General features: G+C 45.9%; 1 protein-coding gene across 2 annotated transcripts in view; it reads left to right on the plus strand.

Annotated features, from left to right (window-relative positions):
* The first annotated feature begins 2,022 nt into the window (after positions 1-2,022).
* MLXIP (MLX interacting protein) overlaps positions 2,023-27,700 on the plus strand; it is a 45,120-nt gene continuing 19,442 nt past the window's right edge. The window contains exons 1-5 of one of the 2 annotated variants that reach the window (XM_064726741.1): positions 2,023-2,393; positions 24,855-24,961; positions 25,800-25,885; positions 27,137-27,226; positions 27,506-27,547. In XM_064726741.1, the coding sequence (XP_064582811.1) occupies positions 2,023-2,393; positions 24,855-24,961; positions 25,800-25,885; positions 27,137-27,226; positions 27,506-27,547 (696 nt within the window). The remainder of the gene's footprint in view (positions 2,394-24,854; positions 24,962-25,799; positions 25,886-27,136; positions 27,227-27,505; positions 27,548-27,700) is intronic. The other variant, XM_064726742.1, reaches the window with a different exon arrangement.

Raw genomic sequence — 27,700 nt, forward strand, 5'->3', positions numbered from 1 at the left:
TACTCCAAAGATGCTGTGGCCTCTGTTTCCCTGTGCCTCCTGGAGTTCCTTGCTGTGGAGCAGGAGAGGATCCCTGGCAGTCTTGAACTGTTACTGATCACCTAAGTGCTCATTTAAAAGGGCAAACCAGGAGGTCTGTCTCCAAAATTCAGTGGATTTATTTTAAATAATGCCCCTTTCCTTGCATCTGGCAGAAAAAACCTGAAACTTGTGTTGTAGCTTAAACCTGCTGCCCTTTCTTTAAATGATGGTGTACTTTGAACTCTTCCTAGAAAATTGCACTGCAACCTAACGATTTTATTTTAACAAGTTACCTGTCTTTTCCTGCAGGAGGAAACACTGGCTTGCTTAGAATTTAGTGAGGTCAGTGTACAGGCTGTTGTTATGGAAATACTTTATACAGTGCTGCTAATGATGTGATTTTTTTAGCTCAGGATTAGTTCTTAACAAGCTACATGGAAGACTTTTAATAGGTATCATTAAACTGTGAATGTTGTTTTGAAATGTTTTAAATTTTTTTGTACTTAAAATATTCTCAGAAGGTCTTGCTGGGACACTTTTTTTTTAAGCAAATTTTAATAACCAGATTTGAAGCTAAATATGACTGGCCTTCAGAATTTGAGTCAAGTATGATGCTGACTAAGGACTGAATGCTAGGTTTGGTTTTTAAAGATCTGAGACAGCTCCCACATGATGTGGTCATTCCTTACTGTTGCTTTCATGTGTGGGGAAGTGTTTGACCTACCACTCCTTCCCTAAACACAGGGATCAGTCTTGATTCCATGCTAATGGGGAATGTCAGATCGTTGCATGGGCGTAATTGGGATATTGCAGGGATATTGCAGGGATGCCTCTTCTTGCCCAAGACTTCTCTCAATCTCTTAAGTCTCTCTTGATCTTATTTCTGGTTTAACACACCAGAAAAAGTAGCATGTGGCTGTTGAATATTTGGAAGCTTTTTCTCTCCTGAGGGTGGCTATGTAGAAGAGCCATTTCCATTTTAAGTATGAGATCCTATAACTGAAATAATATATGCAATTTAGTATAAATGCTTTGGAATGTGTGTCCTAGGATCCCCTGGTCACAGAGGTTTGCACTGCAGGGCAAGTTTGAGATGTTTTCTCTTGACTTTGTGTACACATACATACGTGCATGGGGTTTTGTGCTGTAGGATGATGCTCTCTCCCCACACCAGCCCTGTTGCTATGCTTTTATGTTAACCTACAGGACCCATTGCTTCCTTTATGCTTTTGAGAAGGATGAAATCTGACCTTTACTTCCACTGGAACAACTGTGGTTCCTTTTATGTGCCACTGAGCAGGTACTGAGTGAGATGTGAGCCACCAGCCTGGCAGCAGAAGCTCCATGTCCTGACCTCTGTGACTCTGCAGGTCTCCAGCTTCTCTGGCTGCCCTGGCTCTTGCAGACTGCTTCTGGAAAACAATAAGCAGTTTAGTGTATTAATGACAATTGAAGTATTTTTAGCACAATTGTTGTCTCAGCATTGTTCAGCCGTTTCTGGGCTGTCCTCTACATCTCGTGTTCCTCACAGTCCCTTAAGTTTAGGAATGTTTTCCATAATCGTTCGGGCTGGAAGGGGAGATCACTCAGTCCAACCTCCCTGCCCAGGCAGGGTCACCTGGAGCAGGTGACACAGGAGCACATCCAGGTGTGTTTGGAATATCTCCAGAGAGGGACAATCCACGGCCTCCCTGGGCAATTCCAGAGCTCTGCCACCCTCAACCTAAAGGAGCTGTTCCTCGTGTTGAGATGGAACATTTCGAAATTTAGTTTAGTTTAAAATAATAAATAAAAAATTATTCAGCCGAATGGAAGTCCCCCCTGAATCACTTAACCCAGCCATCCTGAGGAGGTGTGGGGACATTGCTGGCACAGAGCAGGCAGGGCGGCGGCGGGGCCGCTCCGTCGCCTTTAAGCGCGGCGGGGGCCGGCTCGGGGCGGAGCGGGGCGGTGGCGGCGCAGAGCGGGCGCGGGCTCGGCCGCGGCGGCAGCAGCGGGGCCATGGCCGCCGACGTGTTCATGCGGCCGGCGCGGCTGCTCGGGGCGGCGGGGCCGCTGTCCCCCCGCACGGAGCCCGACGAGGACTCGTCGGACACGGACGATGGCGGAGCGTCGCCGGGCGGGGGGCGGCGGTGCGGGCCGCGGCGGGGGCAGCCCCCGGGCCCGCAGATCATCCACTCGGGGCACTTCATGGTCTCGTCGCCTCACAGCGAGCACCCGCCCAAGAAGGGCTACGACTTCGACACGGTCAACGAGCAGACCTGCCAGACCTACCAGTTCGGGGCGGCCCGCGGCGGCGGCGGCGCCGGCGGCCGCCTCAGCATCGACGCGTCCCTCACGAAGCTGTTCGAGTGCATGTCCCTGGCCTACAGGTACCGAGCGGCCCCGGCGGCGAGTCCCGGCCGGGCTGGGCGGGGGGACCGCGCCGGGGAGCGGCACCGTGTGAGGGGCGGGGTCGCAGCCGAGCGGGTCCCCCCGGCCCATATGCGGGGGTTCGGTGCCGCTTTTGTGTTCAGCGAACTTGGGGGTCCCGGCGGGCCCTTCCCCACCGGCCCGGGGCCGTGGCTGGGGGAGAGCCGGGGGCGCCGCTGCCCCCCCCGCCATGAGGGCTGAGGGCTGCTCGGGGCTGGGGTCCCGCTCGCCCGCCGGCGCTGGTGCCGCTGGAAGCCCTCAGCATCCCGCGGCCGGGCTGGGAGCGAGTGGAAGCCTCTGGTGCTAAACAGAAACCCTTAAAGGGCAAAGTGCCCCGCTCGATGTGAAACCCGGCCAATTTTCCCCTCCCCAAATTTTATTTTTATAACAAAGTCAAACCAGCGGACTCTGTCGCTGTTTCCTTTGTTCCTGTGCTGGCTGCAGCTGGCAGCAGCACTTCCTGGGTTTATCTGCACCTTTTGCTCTGACTTTGGTTGTGCTTTTCATCTCTTCAGTAAGGCGTTATATTCCCATTTATCCCCTTTGTCTGTCATCCAAAATGGAGGCAGAGCTGTGGAGTAGAAGTGTTTTGGAAAGATGTGTGTCTGCTCAGCCTTTTGTTCCGTGTGATATAGCAGAAACCGGATCCAATCTGATGTTCTCTGCTGAGCGCATTTTGGAAGTTGATTAAAAGGCTTGATGGAAAATGCCTCTTGGCATATCAACGGAAATATTTATTTTCATCTATAGGAACCACCTTAGCTTGCTAAAGGAAAATTAACTTTGCCCACCCCAAATTCATCTATTTAAGTATTGCTCAATGAAGAGGAAACAATAGAACTATCTGTTCTGTACAGTAGCTTGAAGATGTAAGTAATATTAATATTTTGATAATATTGGCCAGGAACGTTATTAGTTGCTGGCAAGAGACTGAACCTCAGATTAGGTGTGTGCAACAGTGGATCTAAGTACTTTGCACTTACAAAAAAAAAAAAAAGTAAACCTTTTATTGTACAAGCTAGGAGGAACTTGCAGAGGAGCTGCAGGGATTATGAAGGACAGAACTGGACTGCTCATGTGCATGTGCTCCTCGGCCTCTGTCACCTTGGTTTTATTTTGTGCTTCCACTGGTATGTCATTGGGATTTTAAAACTGAGGATCACACCTGGTGCAAAGGAACAATTTTGTTACACTGATTGACAGTACTGAACTCTGATGTAGGTGAATTAGTGGAGCACCAAATTTATTACAGAAGAAATAATTTTATCCTGCCTGCTGGTGGTAGCATGAGGCAAGGTGCAGAAAATATCTTCTTAGAGGCTGCCAAAGAAAAGCACATTCTTAATGCTTCTGTCCTTGGGCACCTTAGGGTTTGCTGAGTTGCAGCCCTGAAGCATCCTGCCCAGATCCAGCCTTGCTTACTCAGCAGCTTTGGGATACGATTTTTAAATCTGCCAAGCAAACCAATTGTAAACTTGGGTCTAAAAAGGATTGAAGTAATTCTGGAAAATCTGATTTGAGGTGTTGAACGTGGCTGTGAAATGGGAAATGTCTTTTTAACAAATGATTGGGCCTGTAGGTTGTATTTCTCTCCTCAGGTTGGATTTTTTCTTGGTTGGTTTATGGGGATGTTTTTGTGGCTGTTGCCTCAGCTTTACCTTTCTCATTATTTATTGCCTGTCAGATCCAGCACTGACAAAACACACAGATTCCGTGTTAATGTTTTCCATGCTGCCTTTGCTGGATAGAAATTCACTCTGGAAAAGAACTGGGGCTGTGGAAACCAACAGCAAAAACTGTCACACAGGAAGGTGAAGATGTGTGAGTTTTGCTTTTTGGGGGCACGAGCTGCCTGCAGAGCTGGGGGATGCAGCCGTGTTAAACACAGACCCAGGGAAGCTGCTGCTGTGGCAGAGCTCTCTGTGGAGTATTTATTTACACATGACACTCATTGCTGGCATTTCAGTGTTTAAAGTTTTAAAGAGAAGCAGTAAAACGTGTGGTACCCATTAGCTCGGTGGATGGGCTAGAAAGCAAAGCTTTTCTAGATTACCTCAGTCATTACCTGGGTCATTACCTCGGCTGGTTTGTTTGGAAGCATCCACATTTATGCTGGATCACGGATTGGTGATCCATAGCCCATAAACCTGGGCTCTTCTCGTTGTGCTGTAAATTTTTTTTGAGTTTGGCTTTGTGCTGTTAACAGTGAAACTTTTTCTGATAGAAAAAGTTATTTGTGAACACCAGGGAAGCGATTCCCTCGTGCCTTTGAGCAGCACAAGCCAACATGATCCTAATTTTCATCACAGCTGTTTCAGTCACGTATCCAGTTGCACAGCTTGAAAAGTCTCATTTCAGATATGCCATTCCAGAGGGGAAAACATGCCTATAGCATACTCCCCTGTACAGTGAGCAGATTAAACCAATTTTTTAAATTAATAAGTAACTTATAAACACTGGGGTTTACAACAGGTGTCACGCGGGCCGTACTTTATCTAAATGTAACTTGTTTTTCTCATGAGATTGATTGTGGGAGCTGTACCACACTGACAGAGGTAAAAGAACATTGGTTTTCCTCTTTTAGCCCCTTCATATCAACTCTTTAAACCAAGGTGACCTTGCAGACCTTGACGTGTAGGTAGCTAGAATTGACTTGTTGGAGGCAGGCAAAAAGATCTTAAAAAATGTTCTTCTCAAAATGAGAATGAGCAGTGTCAAAGGTCTTTCTAATGAGAAACTGTGCTCCTGGGTACATGACCTACCATGCACAGAATTAAGTAAAATGTTATGTCATCTTGATATTTAATTTAGTAGAGCCCTCTAATAACTTTACCATTATCCAAATAATTGCATTACCCAGAAGTAACTTCCCAAAGATGAACTGTACTCAGAAATGTTTCAATAACAGCCTGTCATGAAGGTTTTTTTCCCCTGAGATTGAGACAGAGGAATTTTTTCTCTTTGTTAGGATTAATGGTAATGCACTGGGTGGTGCTCTTTTAAACTATTGTATATTTATGTCATTCCTTGCTTATCTTAGTACAGGCCATGGTAGGGTAGGTGAAGATGACTTTGTGGGCTCATTTATTCTTAAGTAGCCTCAGAGTTCTCTCAGCTCTTATTAAGAGCTTAAGGAGCCTGCCAGGTGTTGTACTTGAGGTAAGAGTGTTAAGGTTGGCGTGAGATCCTTGTGCAAACCCCTCAGGATCTGCTTGCTGAAGCTGCACAGGGCAGGACAGTGGGCTCTGGGAACTGGGACAAAAGCAGCCTTGTGAGCAGCTTGCCAGGTCATTTCTAGATTTCATCTCTCCTCTTTAGCAATATGACTCCTTCACTTCATCTAGAGGGAAGCCAAAAATATTCCCTTCCTCGGTGGACTGACGTGAGGGGTCAGCTTGTTTCCAGAGCCTTTGCCACACATTCTTTGTCAGTGCAGTGTTTGGGGAAGTTCTCAGCACTGCTGATGGCACTGGGAGATTAAAAACCTCCACAATCCAGCTACATATTTCACATGCTGCTTGTAGAAGCTACTCTGATAAAAACACCTATATTCACCTCTGAATTTAGCCAGACTTGAGCAGAGTTGCTGTTCCAAGTATTTTTTAACCACAGTAAGGTCCCTGCAAAGCAAGGATGCTGTGTTCAGGGTGCACTATGAACCAGGACGTCAGGACTGAGCCTCTTACTCTGCTTATGTCAAATGCTTGATATAGGCACAAGCTTTTAAGCTCTGTGTAAGATGCACTTTGAAATTCCACCTTGACAACCTTGAACCTCAGGACAGTTTGCAGAAAGGTGGCTGAGCTGTTCTTGTCTGCCAGACTCATTTCTTTGCCAAAGTAAACATTTCATAGTGCTGGTGTGAGAAGGCCTTGGTTCAGATGAAGGTTTTGCTGTCTTCAGGGCTACAAATGACTGCAGGAAGAGCAGACAAATTCTGTGGACAGAGGTTTTAGATACAGGGACAATTTTGTTTGTTTTGCTCCTGGTTGTTTTGGTGTCTCTGCAGACTGGTTTCTATGGGCCTGGTTGGGCAGGGTGTTGCTGTAGAGGTGTGGGGCACAGGAGTCACCTTTTTCATTAAAAAAGCACATTATCATCTTTTGATCTGCCATTTAATCTACATGTTTTGTTGTTGTTCTCATCTTGTGTTTTTACTCAGTAAACAGATGTTATTTTCTGGCTTCAGTACAACATGGATTTTGTAATCACCATTTTTGATGGATTGCTGAAATAGGGAAGAGGGAGCTGGTTTGTCCTCAGACTGCCAGTTCTCAAGAACTTTTGCATGATCTGAAAAAAATGTGGCTGAACTTTGAGATTTGGCATTATTTTTAGTGAAGATTTTGTGCTGCATGATTATGATGTGCTTTGAATGGCAAGAGAAGTTAATATGTTGATTTTCAGTTCTCCCCCCCTTACCTGTTTTTATTTCTTTCTGCTGAGTGGCAAGAGGAATTAAAGCCAAGAGACCCAAATTTCAGGTCTTGGCTTCACTCATGTTTTTCCACACACCCCTTTAGTAGGTCACTGAACCATTCTTGTTTGTTACTTTCCCATGTGGGGGAAAAAAAATTTCCATTCTTGTGGAAAGCAGAGTTGATATTCAGTCACTTGAGCAGCTGCTTATCTGACTGTGTGTCCTTAAGCTATGATTAGTGTTAATCAAACAAAAGGGTATCTAGTGATGCTGCAGGCTGGGAAGGGGTGGGGAGGAATAAAGGGAGCTTTGTGGCCATTTTGAGCTGAAGGCTGGGCATTTCTGGGATGTCAGAGGCATTTTGACAGGCTTGAAGGAGAGAGTGAACTCTTTAAGTTGTAATGGGTGGGTGGAATTTTCCCCCTAATAACGCACTCAGAGATCTGCTGTGAAGCAGGAGGAGTGGAAAGGGCAAGGAATGAGGCTGGAAGCTCGCTGAGATCTGGAGTGAAATTAGGGAATCTTTGAGGAATGCGTTGAGTGAATTAGAAGGGCCGAGATAAAGCCACACAAAGAGCTGTGTGGTGTTGACAGAGGCCACAGGGATGGAAACAGGAAAGCAAAAATGAGATACTGCAAAGTTCTCACAAAGTCACACAGAGGATGTCTCAGCTGACTGGGTGGGTTTGAGCCCGGGTTACAAACTCACTGAGCCCAGTGGGTGAGGAAACACCCAGGGCAGGGCTGCAGGGAATGGCAGCAGGGAAGGGGAGGTCTCATCCTGGTGGGGATTGTGGGGAAGAAAAGAGTTTGAAGATGGATTTAGCTGAGATTTGAATAAAAGGACAGAGGTGAATGATCACAATGTGATGGCGGTGTAACGCTGTTCAGGGCAGGAGAAATGGGAATGAAAGGGGAGGATATGTGGAAAGTGAGGATGGACAGTGGAAGGTGTGGCTGGAGTTGGAGAAGCCCAGTGTTCATTCCCCATGCTTTGATCTGTGATATGAGGGTTAGATAGGAGGCACTTGGTGGAGGTGTGCCTGGTGAAGGGGAGAATGAGCTGGACGGACCCACAAGTCATGGATGATGGGGCAGGAGATCTGCAGTTCCTGCTTTGGCTCTGCTCATGCTGCCCTGCTGCCTTTTGCTGTTGGAGAGAAAGGGCTCTCTTTTTAAAACAGAACAACAACAAAAAACCTTATCAGCTGAGAAACCTGGACCAGTTTGGGTTTAATCTAGTATTTTATTTTTAATTAAATACAGGCTATATGCTTGCAACTTCCTTTCTTTGTATACAGAAATTAATTGCATTTACAGTTTCCTTCATGTGTCCTTTGATATCTTAATATCATTGGCACAAGCAGTTCTTTAAAGACAAAACTTCTAAGCTACTTCTGAGGAAAAAGACAAGCTTTGTAAACTCTTTGATGGCTATAGAAATATTTTACAGCTTTCATACAATTTTCCTTTCGCTCTGGAAAGGAAACCTTTAACATGTCCATGAAACAATCATGAAGATGATTAGGAAAAGTACTTGTTTCAGTTGCCTCCAAAGAAAATAGAGTTGGTTCTTTGTGTTTCGGACAGTGATGGAAAAACCTGAATGTGATTGTTTTTAGTGCAAGCTAGAGTTCCATTATTATCACTGCTTCTGAAGCAGGAAGGCTTGGAAAAGAGAGTTAGGAAAAGCAAGGTTCTAGAAATTGCTTCTAATAGTTTTAGTACCAGAACAAAAATTCTGAACACAATCTTTTCAAATAATTTCTGTTTGTTTGCTCAAATGGGACTTGGAAGGTAATTTTTGGTTGTTTTTGAACATAAAGCACGCTGACTTGGTGTCACTCCTGATAGAATTAATGCAGCCATCCCTTGGTGGGTAAAGCAGCCATTGCCATGGGAAATGTTCTGGTGTGCATTTGCCACAGCTTATTTACTCTATGACACACAAGCTCAAAGCTCCTCACTAACCCTTGGTTCCTTGGCTGTTGATCTTAGATAAATCAGTTACTGCTTTTTCCTCCCTTTCTCCATTCTGAAATGACCAAAACATTCAGAGCCCCAGATCTGTGTGCTGGCCTTTCAGAAAGAGGGAAACAAAGGTGTGAAGTGTAAGTGAGCTGACATAGGAGTCTAAAAGGAAACCCTATGAAAGATCACTCCTCTGATACAAACTTAATAAAGGAAAGAGGACAAATGGAGGAAAGATTTGGGAGGAGATGAAGAAGAGGATGTGCAGCTTGCTGACATCAGAAAAGCTACTGAAGGATGTGACACCTTGGCCATTCTGTGCGGTGTGAATGGCTGCAGGGGAATTGCCTGCTCCTCTCTGTTAAGCAGATTTCACTTTGTGCCTTAAGGTATGGAAACTCCTGAGTGCTGCTTAGGAGCCAGCCCAGCAGCAGTTACCTTTGTGAAAGATGAGTGTTGTGAGTTGGCTGTCCAGCTGTGACATCAGTGGATAACAGAAAATGGGATTGGAAAGGAGCACAGGAGCCATCTGGGCCCAGGGAGGAGATTCCTTCCCTTGGCTGGTTATCCTGACATGGCCACTCAGGGCTGCTTGGTCACCTTTGGGGCTGTAGGAGAAAAGGTGACATGCCAGATGGAAAGGGCTTGCAGGGCACTGCTGGGATTATCCTGAGCAGGCTATTAGTGGAAGAATCTGATTCACTGCAATTAGTGATATGTCAGTGTGTTTTGGCCAGGATTCTCCTGACCTGCAGATAACCCTTAGCCCTGACACGGCTGGGGATGTGCTGTGATGTGAGCAAAGGGTTCAGCTGGTTAAGTAGCTGAGCATTGCTGCTTAATGAATTGATCACTTTTCCTGAAAAGCACAGAAAAATTTACATGACTTGTTAAATTTTAATGACTTGTTAGAGAGCTTTTTATCCTTGGTTTTGTGTTTGCAGCACATTATCTACAGCAGTAATGCACAGTTAGAGACCTTTTAGTCTCTCCACTTCTAGTTTAGCTGATGGTGTAGTGCAAGGAAGGAATGGATACAACTCTTTTTGCTGTATTTAATGCCTTTTCTTACTGTATTTTTTATGTGTGGTAGTGTCTTCCTACATACAGAGATAAATGCTTTATTTTTAATTATAATGGGAGATTTCTGGATTTCTGGGTATATCTTTGTTGCTCATTTACACCACACCAGAGCAAGCAGAGAATATCTTTATGGGTAGAGTATGTATGTAATGTTTGTGCTTCTCTTTCATTGCAGATTACCATTATTTCCCTGTGCATTTTCCCAGTGATTTGGGAGCAAAGAGCAGAATTTTGGGGGGACGGTTCAGAGCAGAAATAAGAGCTGAGGCTGCTTTCAGCTGAAGGAGCAAGGGAGACTGGTTGAGAGATGACCCTTAGTTAATGAAATTGTCCTTACTCAAGCAAAGGAGTCTGATGCTCGTTACAGTTCTGTTCCTGTGTGAGCTTGAAAGGGCTTCTTCCATCTCAGGACATCAGGGGTGGCCTTGTCTTTGCTGGTTTTGGGTGGGGCTTACTTGTGAATTAAGAATTGAAGAGTGAGCCTTAAGGGTGACTGAGGGGGTAGAGAGAAGATCCAGATAACCTTTTGCCATTCTTGAGAAAGAGGGCTGCTGGTACTTGTTTTGGAAGTGAGATAGGAGCTGCCTTGTTTGTATTTGGGTTTACAGATCTGGGGGGAAGGTGGCAGCTGGCAAGTGTGACCTGGCCTGAACTTTGTGGGGTGTTTGCTCCTCCTGGCTTTGTCCTGCATCTGCCCTGGTATTGAGAGAGTCCTGCTGATGTGGGTCCTCAAAGTGTCTGTGCTGAGAGCTTGAGTGAACACAGAGCCTGTAGTGCCATTAGAATCCTGTGGTGAGTGCAGGACCTTGGTCCTGTGTCCTGCCAGGCAGAGGGAGCGAAGGAACAAAGGTGTGTGAGTGTTTTGTTCTGAGGAGTTTGTGGTGCAGCTCGTGCTGCTGCCTAGAAAGGATCTGCAGGAGCACAGGTAAGCAGGATGGGGCCTCTTCTGTTCACTGATCCCTCCAGTGGAGGCTGTTAGTCCTCAGAGGTCAGCAGGGCTGTTCTTTATGAGAGACATGTCTGCATAACAGGATTCCAGCAGACATTGCAGAGGCACGAGGGAGGTTTGCTTCTGGAATCTGTCACGTTGATTGTTTTCAGAATTCTGTGGCATGGGGTGTTTTACTCGAAATCCTGGCCTCCTTTCCTCTGCTGCTTTGTTTACTCTCCCTTCCCTCAAGGTCCCATGGTAACAGTGCTGTGCCTGCAGCAGTTCAAGGACACCATGGCTGAAGTGGCCTTGGCCAGGCTGGGAGACCTCTGGCCAGGCTGCAGCAGCTCAGTGACTTCTGTATCCAGCAGCCAAACCCTTCCCCTGCCCGTGTGAGCTTGTCCAAAACACTTCTTGTCCACATTGCCCCAGCTGTGCCAGGGACTTGGTTGCCTTGGCACCAAAATTCTTATGTAGGGCAAGGGTTAGACTCACTCCAGCCTGCCAGGGTGATGATGCAGAGCCCAGGCCTCTGTGGTAGTACTGGTGTATCTTTGGAGCAGCTGGAATGTGGGGTTTCACAATAGACCTAAAAATAACTCACTGTGTTGATGTGAATGTGAGCCATCACAGGCTCTTCTGCTCAGCTCTTCATGCTGCATCTTCCATCCAGATTTTAGTTTGTTCTTAAATCTAGTTTGTTCTCACTATCCACACCATTCACAAGGAGACAGAGACCAAATGGAGCAAGAATTGTGGAAGAACTTCTCATGTCTTTGTAATTCTTTGAAGTCCATGATTGCTCTTTGCTATCTTTTTATCATGGAGCCTTTTGCTTTTGGTGCTGTGGTGTGACACTTGATTCAGCCTGGGTTAGCTGATAAAAGCCCTTACTTTGGAGGCAGAAGTGATAAAGGTAAAAAAGGAAAGGCATGCACATAAAAAAGAAAACAAAAAAGGTGAAAAGGAAGTACCTGAGCTTGTGGGTCTGGCAGCTGTTAGAGAAGAAATGTTAGTACCAAACTGGAAGGGGGCAGGGGGAGATCTTGTTGCATTTCTGATCTGCCACTCATTGGATATGGATATTGTCTGCTGCCACGTTTCCCAGAGCAAAGAATGATATCATTTGTTTTGTTCTTGGATGTTCACTCTCTGCTCGTCCTGATGAATTTCTGTATGTTTACATTGAAGCTGTAGCCTGAGTACACTCAGCCATGGCTAGTCAAGCTCTGTTAGCAGCATTTACAGTGCCAGCTGCATCAGGAGAGCTCCCAGTGTCTGAGTGAGAGGCAGCACAGCAGAGCCTGGTGCTGCTGAGCTGTGGATCCAGGCAGGGCTCTGAGCTGTGCTCTCTGTGAGCAGCACACAGGTCTGGGTGTTCATACCCTGCTCTCGTGTTTGCTGGTCCTGTACAGTGTCCAGAGAATGTATCCCCGTTCCCTGTATGAACTCCTGCACGTTGCTGTCTGCACAGCTTAGTCCAAATTTCTGTTTGCTTGGTAAACATCTGTCCCTGACAGGATGGAGGCTGAGGGAACTTGGATAGAAAATGTGCTGGGGGTGTGCCAGATGTGGGAAAGCATGAAGCAGTGAAAGGGAATCAACTGCTTGGTTTTGCTCTTTGAAACACAGCTTTTGAGAAAGAAAATTGAGTGCAGGGGTTGTAGAGGAGGTTTGCCACCTGGAAACATAGAAAATTTACATTTCTGAATTAGAGGATATAAAGCTTTTAGAAAGGAAGGAGTAAGTCAAGGGATTTGGATATGGTTGTGAAATATTTAGATCTGTTACCGAGCCAGAGAAGCTCTTTGAATGTTGTCAGCTTATTTCAAATGAAGTGTTGGGATGGGAGAACTGACTTGATCAGGAATACAAATATCCTCAAGGAGGGAACTGCACTCACTTCAGGTAATTATGAGCAACCATGTTTGACACCAGAGATTGTTTTGGTTTCCCAAAGCAATTATTTCACAATCTGTCCAAAACCTGGGGCATCCAAGCTGTTGAGCAGTCACCATAGTGGCTGTTCTCTATTAAAAATGTCCTTATCCCTCCCTTTCAAAGCAGAGTCCTGCCAAATCAATATACACACTCACCTGGGGGGAAAGTGTCTGTAAACAGCAAAAAGAGCTGTGCAGTTCTTCAGTTCACTTTTAGGGAGTGAGTTCATGTACTTGCTAATATCATTTTCCTTAGAGCTGGGAGGGGCTGGTTGTTGGGGGTGGCAGGAACACCCTGGGGACAAGCTGGTCCTGTTGTGACCCTTCCCCAAGCACCTGCTCACCCACTGCTGGACCTGTGGCACCCAGGGTGGGGCTTCCTCCAGCCCTTGCCAAAGCAGGTGCCAGGTGCTGGGGTAGCTGTACAGTGTTTGAGTATCAGCTGGGAGAAAATTCCAGGCAGCCTTTGGTCTCTGGGAGCTGCAGATAAGGGCAGAGTGTGCCCGTGCCCGCTCCCTGTGCCTGTGCCCGCTCTCTGTGCCTGTGCCCGCTCCCTGTGCCTGTGCCCGCTCCCTGTGCCTGTGCCCGCTCCCTGTGCCCGCTCCCTGTGCCCGCTCCCTGTGCCCGCTCCCTGTGCCCGCTCTCTGTGCCCGTGCCCGCTCCCTGTGCCCGCTCTCTGTGCCTGTGCCCGCTCCCTGTGCCCGCTCCCTGTGCCCGTGCCCGCTCCCTGTGCCCGTGCCCGCTCTCTGTGCCCGCTCTCTGTCCCTGTGCCCGCTCCCTGTGGCCGTGCCCGCTCCCTGTGGCCGTGCCCGCTCCCTGTGGCCGTGCCCGCTCTCTGTGCCCGCTCCCTGTCCCCGTGCCCGCTCCCTGTGCCCGCTCTCTGTGCCTGTGCCCGCTCTCTGTGCCCGCTCCCTGTGCCCGCTCCCTGTGCCTGTGCCTGCTCCCTGTGCCCGCTCTCTGTGGCAGCTGCCCCATTCTGAGCTGCTGCCTGAGGGTGCTGGGGATTCCATGGTCTTGTGCAAGCACAGAGCCAGTGTGTTTGTGACTGCAGTGACACTGTGACCTGAGTCATCCTTCCAGTGAGGAAGGGTAATCTGCAGCAAAACTGCACGGGAACCAGAGGCATTCCTAAATCCTGGTCTGTCGTGCTGTGTGGAATTGTTAACCCTTAGAGAAAACCATGGGATAAGATTGCACTCACTTACTTTATCAAATCAGCAAATGTAACTGAAGAGCAGAGCTTAGCTCTGCAAGTAGATGCATAGAATTCTGCAATAAAAGCTAATTCATTACTGTTTCTAATAAAATTTGGGTCTGTGAAGGCTGTTGTTTAGGAACTCAGCGTGGATCCCATCTGTTTTTAGTATCCAGTTGTACAAGTAGAACCCTCAAATCTCCAGTAAAAATCTTAGCAGAGCTTAAGGAGACTAAAACTTTTATTAGCAGTTTTTATTAGCACATTAGTAGGCTTGGTGTCTAAGCTTGGCATGTGGTGATTACAGGCTGGGTGCATGTAACAGGCTTTTGGAAATATGGAGGTAGATCCTAGGAAATTCTGAAAGGTTGCTTCTCTCTGTAGCAATAAACATGTAAAAAGTGTTATTTACCTTCCACATGAGCTTTCCCAAGGGACTGTCATGTCCCCAGGAAAGGATTCTACAGAATGAAGGTTGGGACTGGTTTTTTGTGATGTAGGAGAAACCTGCTTCAAAGAAGACTTGAGTGAGGGTCATTCAGTGACTTGGTTGTTGTTTTGCTTGTGGTAAGATTTGTGAAAGTGCTGATGCTGTCACATGTTTTACTGCTGAAGTCACCACTTGCTTTGGGACATAAACCATCTCAGTCTGTTTGAAAGTCAGTCCACACATGTCTTTTAACTGGTGCACAGGTGAATGGCATGGGAATTTCTGAACCATGGTGCTGCTTGATATTTAATCATGGTGGTTACTGGGAGCAAAGGAATGACTTTATAAGGGTGTCATGCAATAAAACAAGGTCTTCTTCTGACACTCACCACATATATTGAGGTTAAATATTGCTTTTGGGAGTTAACTGCTATGAGACATTCATCAGTGCCCTGTGCTGTGCATCGTTACCATAACCACCATCATTATAAAGTAACAGATCCAGCAATTCAGCAGAGCCACCAAGGACAGGGCTGATCTCTCCATCTCTCTGTGGGAACCTGGCATTGCCCTTGGCCTGTCCAATCCTAGAAAGGCACCAGGAGCCATCTGGGAAAAGTGTGGTGAGGATTGTGTGGCATGAGCTTTATCAGCTGCTTCCCTGCCAGCGCTGTGTCCCAGTTAATGCAGGAGGGTCACTCACAGCCCTCCTGCACTGCAGCACACAGATCCACAGATCTTCACAGCTCCAGTCTGGCTTGTGACCCAGAGGGGGAAGTTTGTTTTCCACTCTGTGTTCTCTAAATGTTCATCCTGTTTGAGGGACCTGGAAAGGCCCGAGGTGGCCTTGGGGCAGCCCGCGTATCGAAGGACGAGAAGAGGCTTCAGTTCTTCTTTCGGTTTTTATGTTTATTAATTGTTTATCTAAAAGATGTTCTTTCAGCCCGACAGAGGTCTGCTCAGCAGTCAGCCATGAGCACACTGTCCTGCCCTCCGGGGCAGCCACGTATCTTTATACCCATTGTTACGTGTACAATATTTATCATTTTTCCCCAATACCATTTATTCTTATTACTCGGTGCACTCTCAGTAATAACCAATCCAAAAATGCCACCATCACCAAAGAAGATGGAGACAGAAGAAGAACAGAAGGAGGACAGGACACACCCCAATTCCTCCATCTTACTTCTCTAAACCCCCCTGTACATAAATCTTAAACTTTGTGTCTCACCCTCTAATTAACTAATCCCTTCACCATTCACCCCGGTGAAGTCCTCATCCTTGTCGTCTCCTGTGTAGGACCAAAGTCCAGCCACCAGACACTTCTGGAACATTCCAGGACTCCCGAGCCCCCCAAGGTGGTCTCGGTGGCTCAGCACCTCAGGACTGAGATCCTGAGATCCGACATCCTGGGACTGTGGTTTTGGGTGGTGGGTCCTGGGGAGTTTTGCTGTGGTGTTTGAGGTGTGGTGCCCCCATGGCAGTGGGGTGTTCACTGTGAATTGAAGGGCTGGTGTTGGTGAAGCATTGCCAGAGCACTTGTTTGCACACAGATCCAGAAAAGGTCTAAGAGGAGACTTTCCCTGTGAGTTGTGCATGACCTTTTAGAGACTTTCTTTTTTTCCACATTCCAGGCTGTTCCATGTGAGTTCTGGAAGGAGTTTCCTCCCTTCATCATCTTTCTAAGGGATTTTGATTGGTCTTTGAGTAGTTTCAGTAGTAACACAATGGTGCCTTTACCCTGCTTCTGCCTCTTGTGTAGTTTCTGGTTCAGCTTTTATGTAAACTTTGAATAAGCTGTGTGTGCTGTTGCAGCCTTGAGTCTGTAAGAACTGAATTTGGGAAGCAGCCTGGTGTTTTTCAGGCTGCAGACAGCTGGGATGAAAGCTTTGTGTCACAGGGGGAGAGCTGGGAGAGCATCTCTGCTTTTCCAAACCTGTAAGGCGCTTTCAGAATAAGATCCCTGAAGTCTTGCAGTGTATTTATAGGATGTAACGTTGTTCAGAGAATGTTACAGTATCCTCTGTGGCAGAAGTGCTGGTTTCGGGTTTCTCCAGCATGGTAAACAGCTCTGGGCTCCGGTGGTATGTGTGCTGCTCTGAGAGCTGGGCTGATCTGCCACACTGATAGGGTTTGTTTGGCTTTTTCAGAAGCTCCGTGTGTGAAAAATCTTTTAAGTCCCAGATCATCACAGCTTGATCAGTTCATTAATCTAGGCTGGGACCTTAATGATCAAAAAGATTCTGACACGTTTATAGCTCTCCATTCAAGAGGGTGCCTCACCAACAACCATCCTTTTAAATAATGGATGTGTACTGCAGAACCCATCAGTCCCTGATCATCTGTGTTGGGAAACAGCTCCTTGTAGTGAATATCGAGATTCTGAGAAGGTTGATGAAAAGCCAGTGGCCAAAATCAAGTCTTAGGAAGAAGTGGAAAATTTCAAGACACTAAAATAAGTAGGATCACTTCCCTTTATATTGAAGCAGCACTAAAAAATGACACTTTCCACCATGCATAACATAGGAAGCACTTCAAAAATAAGGAAGACAAAATGTATTGAAAAAAGAAATAAAACCAAATGTACTGATCTGATGTGAAAAATGTAAATCAGATCCTTGCTAAATCTTACCCTTCCTCGTGGCATTTCTGGTGTGGGGTGTGTGGCTGGGAAATGCCTGGCTGCTGTTGTGTCCTTGCTTTGCCACTGACACACTTTGTGCCCATGGGCAGCTGCTTTTCCATGCTGGCATTTCAGATTGGGGCAGTGAGAGGGGTGGGATGTGCCTGAGCCTGGAGCTCAGAGCACTCTGTGAGTTTTGTGTGTCAGCTGCTTTTTCCATGACAGGATTTCTGGTGGTTCTTTAAGAAGGTCCTGATTTTTGGCAGTGGAAGTGTGTGGCCTTTTATAAAGTGTTAATATTTATAAAGTTACAAAGTTGAAGACAGCAGAGGTTTGGGGAGGGTCAGCAGTGACAGGTGTGATGGCAATGCCCATTTTCTCAGCCTTTTGGCTGACTTATTAATGACAGTACTTAAGCAGCTTTTTTCTTTTCTTGCTGTTCCAGTTCTGTACTAAAGTGAGCCACTGTTGGACAAGTGTCTGAAAAGCAGGAACATTTCTAGAAATATCCTTTGATTTCTGACTGGAAATGAGAAACTGTCTAAATACTCTGAGTCTTTAAATAGCCACTGGCTGAAGGACACCATAGCCTTCAAGTCTCCTTGATATTTGTGCTGATCTTTGTGTTTGCCCTGTGCTCTTTTCACCCTTTCATAACCAGCATGGAGCCTGCCTCTGGTGCAGGCATTTCCCAGCTGCCTGCAGCCTCACCCTGGCCATGTTGTGCTGCACTAAAACTGCAGCAAGAGATCCTTTCCCTGACTGACACAGTGGTGGTGGTTTGAAAACCCGTCAGGGTGGGTGTGATGATGCTCCCAAAATGGGAATTTTTCTGCTGCCCTGACACAGCACCAGCCTGGTCATTCCTGACTCCAGCACAGACCAGGCTGTCAGAGCAAGAGCCAAGGCACTGCAAGCTTGCATTTATGCAAATTACATTCAACTTCCAAGCTTAAAATAGCATTGAATTTCTAATATAAATAAATCAACATTTCTTGCGGATTTGTTGGGGCAGGAGTATTTGCTTCAGGCACACAGCTGACCTTTCACTTTCCTGTTCCATTTCAGGAGGTGCATACCTGAGCCTGCCTGTTTGAAATCAGTCTAGATAACATGTTTCTTGGCAGGTGTTGCAATTCCAGTTTGCCAGTGGCTGAATTTGATCTTTATTTTTATTTTTCTAAACAGCTCTTAATAGTTAATTCTCTTGACAGAGGAAAAATATTTGTCTGGTCCAGTATCTCTGTCTTCAGGATGGAAGGATTATTTTTAAAAGGTGGTGACTCAAACAGTGAGGGGACATTTTGGTTGTTTTAAAGTGTTTAATTGAACTTGAGCACCAAGCTCCCTGCTGTCCTTTGTGGTCTGTGGGCAATAGAAAATCCCTCCACAGCCCTGAGCTGCTGCTGCAGGAGGATGAGCAGGTAATGAAGAAAATGACCTGTCCTACATCTGCCTTTTAAAATCAGCTCTGTCTGGGATTGGTATCCTCAGGCTGCAGCTGGGATGAATTTTGGTAGCAATTGTGAGATGTTAAAATGTGATCTCCACACCAGTCCTACACACATTCACACCATGTAGAAATGTTTTGGTTTCTCTTGCCTGCCCCTTTGCTCTCTCACACAATGCATATAATCTGATTCTCTGAATGAACCTTTGTTTGGGGAAATACTGTTAGTTTTGGCTCTTGCAGAGCTGAGCTGACAGGCCCAACTCCCCAACAAAACAGATTGGAGATGACAAAACAAACTAAAACCACGCCTTAAAAAAAAAATGCTGGGGAGAAGCCAGAAAGTTCCTTTTCTGTGTTGCTGAAAAAAGCTAATCTGTTTAGCTACTGTGCTATCAATCTGAATTTTGTCTTCTACTTAAATTAAGAGCCTCATTGCCATTACCTGTAATTAAAGTAAAATTTTTACCCTACCTCAAAAAATGTCATGATTGTGTACAGGAAGGAACTGGGGGGAAGCACAGAGGAAGTGGCTTTTGAGGCTGGAGCTAATAAGGCAAAAAAGGGTTGGTTTAACATCAGGGCAGGGGGAATCCATTCCCTAAACAGGAAAGCGAAGGACATTTCTGTAGCTTCTTCCCATAAACTGAATTGACAAAATTCAGATTTGAAAACAAAATAATTTGTTTACAACCATAGCACATGAGACTCTGGTGATTCCTGCAGACATGCAGTAGCTGCTTTCCATCTGCTGGGAATGCATATTTGGGCAGCAGGACAGGCCTGTGGAATCCAAACCACAGTGCTTGGAGGTTTGTGTTTAAATTCCATGTACCAGAGATCTTGGCCAGGTGCTCTCTGAGGAGAAAAACCAACACACTCCTGAGCTAGAGAGCCAAATGTAGCCAGAGATTCTCCTTGTCCCTGCCTATCAAAAAAGTGAAAGAGGAGAGGGTGGAAATGAGGGGTTTATGTGCAAAGCACATCAAAAAAATCCATGTCCCACTTCTACTGTGTCACTCTCACACTTTGTAGCCACGGGCATGTAATTCACTCTCTCCTTATTTTAAGCAGGAGATCCTCAGTGGGTATTTTAAAAACTTCTTACTTGGTGCAGCCTTAGTTCACCACAATCCCAGGATCGCTTCCCAGCTGCAGTTCCTGCTCAGCCACTTTTGCACGTCATGGTGTGGAGAATGAACTTACATTTTTCTGAACAGGAAAAGGGATTTTTCAGGCTGATGTTTACAGCAGAGTCTTCCCTGTTGCTTTCTGTTAGAAAAGGATTTAAACATGAGGCTGTGGTACTGTTGTGAGCATTTCTGAAAGAGATAAAAAATGGGGAACTGCAAATTGAATGAGCAACAGCTGAATAAAGCATTTGAGCTGTGTAAAACACATAAGCTCTACCATGCTATACCATATAGTTCCATTTAATCAACATGTATTTAAACTGCCTGATAAATGGAGGATATATGGAATTTTTGTTAATATTTTAAAGTGTACTTCTCTGCCCTTTCAGTGCTCTTTGTAGAAACCAGTTTCATAAAATGCTGGTGTTTCTTAATACTAATAAGTAATGAAAAATCCCTAAATTTCTTCTGGGTTTGCATGCAGATAAATGTCCCTTTCTGCCCAAATCCAGAGGGTGCTTGTGTCATGTGGGTTTGTGCTGACTGAAGTCCATCTTAAAATCCTCTGATTAAGGGAGGAGAACGGGGGATTCTTCTGTTGTGAGTCATCTCATCTCAGAGTTGATCCTGTTTCTACAGATGTTGGAGGGAGTTCTGCATTGAGGTTATTAATTGGATGTTGTTTCAGTGCTAGGGAGGGCTCCTGGTTTCAGTTTTGCAGCAGTGAATGGCATCTCGTGTATCTGTTAAAAAGGAGGGTCACACCTTTGCCCTGTCTCTACCTGTGAGATCTTTAACTGAGTGTTATTAACCTGGAACAAAACAGAGACAAAACTGTGCTTGTAAATGGATCCTGTCAGGGTACTGTTGGAATACAAACCTGCTCCCTAATTACATTTCAGTTGATTGAAGAAAAATTTAGAAATCCAAGGTGTTGAAGGGAATCAGGTCACACTCTCACAGTGGATGTGTCTTTCTTGTACTTTGCTGCAAATTGTGTGATGTTTGAAGGTTTGTAATTTTTTAAAACACAGCTGCTTTCACTGGAGTTTTAGAAATGGAGAGTTGTGAGAGATCAGTGCCTGTTATCTGCCTGCCTGCTTGGATCTCAGTTCCAGGGTGTCATTCCTGAGGTGGGGAATTGCAGGTGGAAAACCTTGGGAATGGAGGGCAGTGGCAGCCTCGGGTGCCCCTCCCGTGACAGCCCCAGGACTCCTCCAAAGCACCTTGGGGCTGCTGTGTCCAAGGGCATTTCCAGCTCTGTTGGCTGCTGAGCTGGAGCTCTTTTGGCTGGTTTGCTGGGATCAAATCACTTGATGAGGACATTTAGACCTGGGAGGTGGAGATTTCTACATGGGAGACTGAGCTGAGCTGCTGGAATGCAGCGTGAGAGTCACCCATCAGCATTTGATTTGATCTGTGTGTGATAGTGAGGAGAACATGAAAGTCACCGATTCTTCAGCCTTGCTTAGTGAGCTGAGCTGCTGGCAGCAGCATCCCCTGCAGGATGCACCCAGAGCTTGGCTCCCCGTGCAGCACCAGCTGAGACAGAGTAAAGATCTATCTTGAACTAAGTGAAGTGTCTGGGAGAGGTGAAAAGTCTGTAGAGCTAAAGCTGAAAGAGAGGCCGCGTTCCAGAGACAGCAAAGAGACAGAGAAAGAAAAACAGAAAAACCACGAGGTCAATCTGCCCCCGACCTAAGAATTCTTCCGATAAAGAAAAATTAGTGCTAAGTGTCATGCAAGATGAATATGTATGAACTTATTGTGAAACTGTATGCATATGCATTTAGAAGGGAGATAAAAAGAGGTCTGAAATCTTCAAGGGTACGCATGCCCTTTTAGGGAGTCTTGCGTCCAGCGCGCGTCGTAATAAAGCATACCGGGCTTTACAACTTTTACAAGTTGTGAGGTTTCTTCTTTTCTCCGCAAAACACAGCATTCCCACAGGCTGTGGCTGCAGCTGTCCTGGCTCGTACCAGGCACTGTGGGGCCCAGTTCTCCCTTGGGATGTTCTCCTGCTCCCCTTGTTGGCAGCAGCATCCCTGGGTGAGGGAGCAGCGTCCCTGCAGAGCTGCAGCAGCTCTGGACCAGGCTGTGCTCCTGGCTTGTGCTGCAGGTTCCTGCTGACCATCCCCCTGTTGGGATGCTCCACATTTGCTGTAGGAGTTGGTGTGGTCTTACAGAACAGGCAGGAGCAGCAGCCACATGGTCTCTCCAGTTGTTTGGGTTTTTTCCTTGTTGTTGTTTTGCTGCTTTAAAATGTGAAGACTGCTTTCTGTTAGGCAGCTGCTCTCAGTCACAGTGCTGTTCAAAGTAATTGACTTTCCATTGACTTTGGAATTTGGAATAGCGTCTAAATATTGTTGTCAGCTTCATGCTGATTACTCTCCACTGAGGTTGAAGTCGTTTCACTTATGACCTCAAGCTGGACTTGTGTTTTGCTCCCATGGGAACTAAAAATAATAATTATTTTAAGAATAGGTTCTTAATCACTTCCTTCTTTTGATGTACTAGTCTTGTTTAGCATTTTCTAAGAATGTAATTGAAAATATTTTAAACTATTTATGTTTTAATTCCAATTTTAATTAGCTCTTTGAAGATGCAAGGAGTGTACCAGACTTGATTACAGTTCCTTTTAGTCTTTTTATAGAAAAGCATTTGCTCTTGTTATTCTGAGTGCAGATTATTAGAGTTTAGTTGCTTTGGCAAACTGTCGAGTCACACAGAGCTGTGAAGAGATGAACATTAAGTTGACAGATTTCTTAGTCAAAGGCATGTGGGCACTTTGTCAGTGCTGGTGATGCATCAGCACGTTCATCTCCTGTCTCCAGACTGTTAATGTACAGATGAGGAACAGGAAAAGATGGGCTTAGTCTGGGTTTGGAAGGGAAGAGAAGGTGGGCAGTGGTTCTGGGGCAGAGCTGCTGTGCAGGGAACGCCAAAGGTGTTGGGGTGGTTTGCAGTGATGGGAGAAATATTAAATGTGTGAGATCCACTCTGCCCTGACACATGGGCTGGGTAACAGTGACATGAACTAGTTGGAGATTTTCCATTAACTAAAAATCTTGAAATTTAGAAATGGAGTCTTGGGAGATATATTTCAGAGCGGCATATGGATGCACCACTGAAAAGAAATAATGCAGGAGGATTTCCTAAATGTCTGTGACCATACAGTGCCTTAAAGCCCAGTGACAGCACAAATATATTAACAATAATTTTTTTTATTTCTTGCTAATAGTTGACATGGTTTGCTCTCACTCCCAGTCAGTGAAGTTGCTTGCTCCAGCAAGTCTGCTTGTCTTGGGGGTGCTCATGTTCTATTTTGTGTACCAAATTTTGTTTATTTTTATCAAGCACCAACGTCCCACAGGCTGCAGCAGAGCCTTGTGCATAGTCCAGTGTACAGCTAAGCCCCAAAGGGGCAGCTGGGCATGGACAGGGCTCACAGCTTGGTCTCTCAGCTGTTCCCTTGCTGCTGGGAATTATCCTTTTAGTGCAGTTCATACCTAATCTCCGCTTCCTTGTGCATACAAGAACATTGCAGTTTATTTTTAAAGAGGACGAGGAGTTAAAATCAGGCAACAACTCATTTACTGATGCATTGCTACAACCTGTTGCCACAACTGACATTTTATATAGTAGTAAAACTGAAAGAGCAGAGCTGATTTTCATGACCTATCTCTTGGCTGGAGCCTGGCATTTGCTCCTCTGTTACTGTCAGAGTTGTGGGAGTACCTGAGTGTGAGAGCAGTTGTGGTGTCAGCAAGGGAGGAAAGAAATGGTGAGCCAAATACCTGAAAAAATGTTAGTCTAATATCCTGTTATTGGCAGCTCTGGCATTCTGGTGGCTTTTGTTTAAGCTGAGGACTTCTTGTTTTCAGTCTTGCAAGTTTTATTAAAAGGTTTCTTTAAAAAGAGCTGCTGTTGGGAGGGAGGTTTCCCAGACCAAATAGGAAACTGGGAATTATCAGTTCTCCACCCTCAGGCTCTGTGCATGGGCTTTGCTGAGCCAAGGGAAGGGCCTTGCACTTCTGTAGGATGTGCTTCTATTTGCACAGCGATTTTAGAGCTTAAATGTGAAATGAGCTTTTAAGGATAAATAATCCCTCTCTGAGTTCATTTGTGCTGAATGTGTGGGGCAGATGGCCCGTGCCAGGGCACTGTCTGTGCTGGCACACCCAGTGCCACTGCAGGCCATGGCAGAGACCATTCCTGACTGGCCCTGTGCTCAGGGACCTCTCTGAGAGGGCAGAGTGTGTGTTGGTGACACTGCCACTCCTGCCACTCCTCCCTGGCCATCACCCCTTGCCCTGATGCTCGTGGGGTGCCAAGGTGAACCTGTTTGCTGTGGTGTTGTGTGGGTTGGTTGGTATTGCTGGTCCAATTCCCTCACAGCAAGGTTGCACAAACAGCACAGGAAGCATCAACTTGGAAGATGTGGGGCTAAAATCCCCCAAAACAAGAGGGAAAACCTGGGATAGGCACAGTTCCTATACTTTAATCTCTGGCTTGAAATTTACTGTGTTAGGAGTATTTCCTACTTCCTCTGCCTTGTCAGTAGTATGGATTAATGATTCATAAAGGTGTGTTTTAAGGGCTGGGGAGTTTGTGTTTATCCAGTGCTTACTGGAGTCCCTGATGCTTCTTCCTCTTTCCTTCCATGTCCCTTCCACCTCCCAGGAGCATTCATGCATAAACCATTTCTTTTTCCAGCCTTGCCTTTCCTTGGAGAAAAGTTACTGGTAGTCCTTTGTGCCCAGCACTGATTACCAGCAATGTAGAATTGGTGGATTATATTTTTTCATGGGCCAGAACTGGCATTTCATTCCTCCTTTCCAGTGTTACCAGCCTGGAAAATCGAATGGAACTGTATCTGACCAAACATTCAGAAGCCTCTTAATTTTAAATAATTCAATCCCAGTTGGTGGAAGCTCATAGGTGAGGGTTAGAGGTGAGATACTGGCAAAGAGAAAAGTGTGGATGAAATTAATTGCATTCCTGCTGATATTCTTGAGACCAGTTGGGACAGTTCTTGGTTCTTATGGGGGACACATGAGGACTGGATTAATCTCTGGCTCCTGGTTTAGTGAGCTGTGGACAGTAAAAGTTGTGACTGGCCAAGCATGGCTTGTTGTTGTTTCATCTGTTGAGAGTTCTGCTGGCTTAGGGGGATGCTTTGTCTTGAAAGGAAGAGAGAAAGAAAAACTGAAAGCAGAATGATTTGTTGTCTGTTTTGTTGCAGTGGAAGGTTGGTTTCACCAAAATGGAAAAATTTTAAGGGATTGAAGCTTCAGTGGAGAGATAAAATCCGTCTCAATAACGCCATCTGGAGGGCCTGGTACATGCAGTGTAAGTACCGTGCTGGGGGCGGGTCTTCCCTGAGACATCGCTGAGAACACGAGAATTGAAATGATTGTGTGGTGAAAAGCTCGGGGATGTGCTCGTTGTAGTAAACCCCTCAGGTTTAGCCAGGGCCCCTTGGAGAATAGAATGCTGACACAGCAGCAAAGAAGTTTCCTGTCTCCAGGGACATCCGCCTTGTACCTTATCCCTATAGCCATGGAAGGCAATATTGTGTTAAACCCTACCATTGGTCACTTATGGTCACTCTAACACCTTTGCCATTGGTCAGGATTGGATCCAGGCCAAGGGTATAAAAGTAGCACACTGTACCCCTACTAACTGGGAAGAAGAAGAGCTGAGACCCTTCACAGACCCTCCAATAAAGCCACACTCGTGGAACAGCCAGTGTCTTCTGCTTCTCCTCTCTCTGCCGTCTGCTGGAGCCTTAGGCCAAGGGAAAAGCTACCTAGCAAGCAAAGCTGAAATCACAAGAGCTGCCTGATCACTAAGAGCTGAATATCTCCCTGCTTGCTAGGGGCTGACCCGCGGCCTTGGTCTGAGAGCGAGCTGGCTTCTGGCACCCAGTCCCCTTGGGGACTGAGCTCTGGAGCTGGAACAGCTTGCATAGGATAAGACCAAGCAAGGCTCATTTAGCTCAGGACAGATGTTCCAGAGGCAGTACTCACACTGGGACGTGCTGAGTGCTCCGAGCACAGCCGGGAGCTCGCTGTGTGTGTTGTCCATCGGGCAGGAGCCCCGGCCAGCTCCCGTCGCACCTGGCGCTGGAGTGGCGGCTCTGCAGGCCCTGCCCGTGCTCAGCACCCGCCCTGCGTTGTTGTTTCAGACCTGGAGAAGCGCAAGAACCCCGTGTGCCACTTTGTCACCCCTCTGGACGGCTCCGTGGACGTGGATGAGCACCGGCGGCCAGAGGTGTGTGGGAAAGCCTGGGAGCAGCCCAGGAGCTCTGGAGCTTGGAACAGGATTTTCTGGTCTGCTGGGAACAAGGGCAGCATAGCCAGTCTGTGCTCTGGTGTGATTTAGAAGGAACCATTAAAAGCAGAGTGAACCCGGTTTTGTGAGTTCATCACATTAGGATGATCAAGGTGCAAGCAGAAGGACATTTGTTATCTGTGTAACTTATGTTAATGTTGTAATTTAATGAATCATAAATCACAGAATGCTATTTGAATAGTTAAGGTTTTGACAGCCACTGCTGTCTTCTGACTGGAAGTCGGTGGGAAATCAGTGATGACTATTTTCAGGACTGAATCTAAGTGACCCTGGGAGAGTTTCTGTATTTTATGTAATTGGAGAGGTGTGGTTTCAAGAGAACAAGCAATTTCTTTTTCTGTGCTGAAGTAGTTTCACAGACAGATCAAATATGAGTTTGTGTTCTTTCATTTTTGTGCTCCTGTAAACATAAATGAAAACTAACATCTGCCCTCTGGCTCCTTGCAGAAAACCAGTGAGGCCCTTGATGTGGCAATATGTGGCTCTCTCTATACTGCATAACTCTAGAGTAATTTATAACTCAGAGGAGTTCCAGATGAATTTGTGGAACTGTCTCAGGTTTTTGAAAGAACAGTGTTGATGTTTGTGTTGAAAGTGACCCTCGAACACAAAGTTAAGGCTCTCATTAGTCTGCTCTCCCCAACTTACACACTGCTCTCTGTGATACATTGAAGACCCATATCGTGTGATCCTTTTGTTGCCATCGGTGTGTGGCCTGCAAGGTCCCCCCTGAGCTGGACATCAGATTTCTATTGCTTTGTGTCATTCATAGCAGCTTTTGCTTATGTGTGTGTCTGTGCATGTGATCTTGTGAAATTCACAGGATATTGTGTGCTTTATACATTATATTTCAGTAAATTAATTTTTAAGGGGGGTTTTTTTGCCATTTCTTAACTCTTGTTTATGGTTGAGCTGCTGTGGGAGATGCTGACAGAGCAGTCAGATGTCCCCTCGTGTTTGGTTTTTGTGGGAAAGATGAAGTTAGTACTGTCAGATTTGCTCTGTGATAGCTGAACTCTGGGACAGTGTGGGCTGCTGATACATGAGCTCAAACAGAATCAGCATGCTTTCTTTTGCATTTTTTATGCCTGAATATTTGCTTGGAAATGTATTGAATATTCAGCCCTTGTGTGATTCCGTGTAATTCATGGTATGTGTTTGTGTTCCCAGGCCATTGCAACAGAGGGGAAATACTGGAAACGAAGAATTGAAATAGTCATTAGGGAATACCACAAGTGGAGAACATACTTCAAGAAAAGGGTCTGTTGGTTTACATGGTGAAAGTAGTTTGCTTGAGCTTGATCAGTATGTTGTTGCTTTTTGAGTTTTTCTATCAGTTTTTCTGGCATGCAAGAGTACTTAAAACAGATGATAAGCTGGTACAGACATGCTCTCTGATTAGTTCCACTGAACTAAAAATTATTGTGCTGGGACTGATTGTGCATGATTGGCTCTTAAAAGTTTTGCAAAATCAGGTCTTCCACTGGCACATACAGGACTTATTCTGACTTCACCATCTGTTCTGTTCTCCTTTTGCAGTTACAGAAACACAAAGATGAAGATCTTTCAAGTTTGGTCAGGGTAGGTAACACCACTGAGAAGTGGCAATATTTATGCTTGTAGAACCCAGAGCAGATAACAAAGCTGTAACATGCAGTAGCTTGCTTTGATTGCAATCTAAAAACGAGCAATCTAAAATCTTGCTTAAGCCTTAATTAAGGTTAGACACCTTAA

This window comes from Zonotrichia leucophrys, chromosome 15 (assembly GCF_028769735.1).
Source record: "Zonotrichia leucophrys gambelii isolate GWCS_2022_RI chromosome 15, RI_Zleu_2.0, whole genome shotgun sequence".
Lineage (NCBI taxonomy): Eukaryota > Metazoa > Chordata > Aves > Passeriformes > Passerellidae > Zonotrichia > Zonotrichia leucophrys.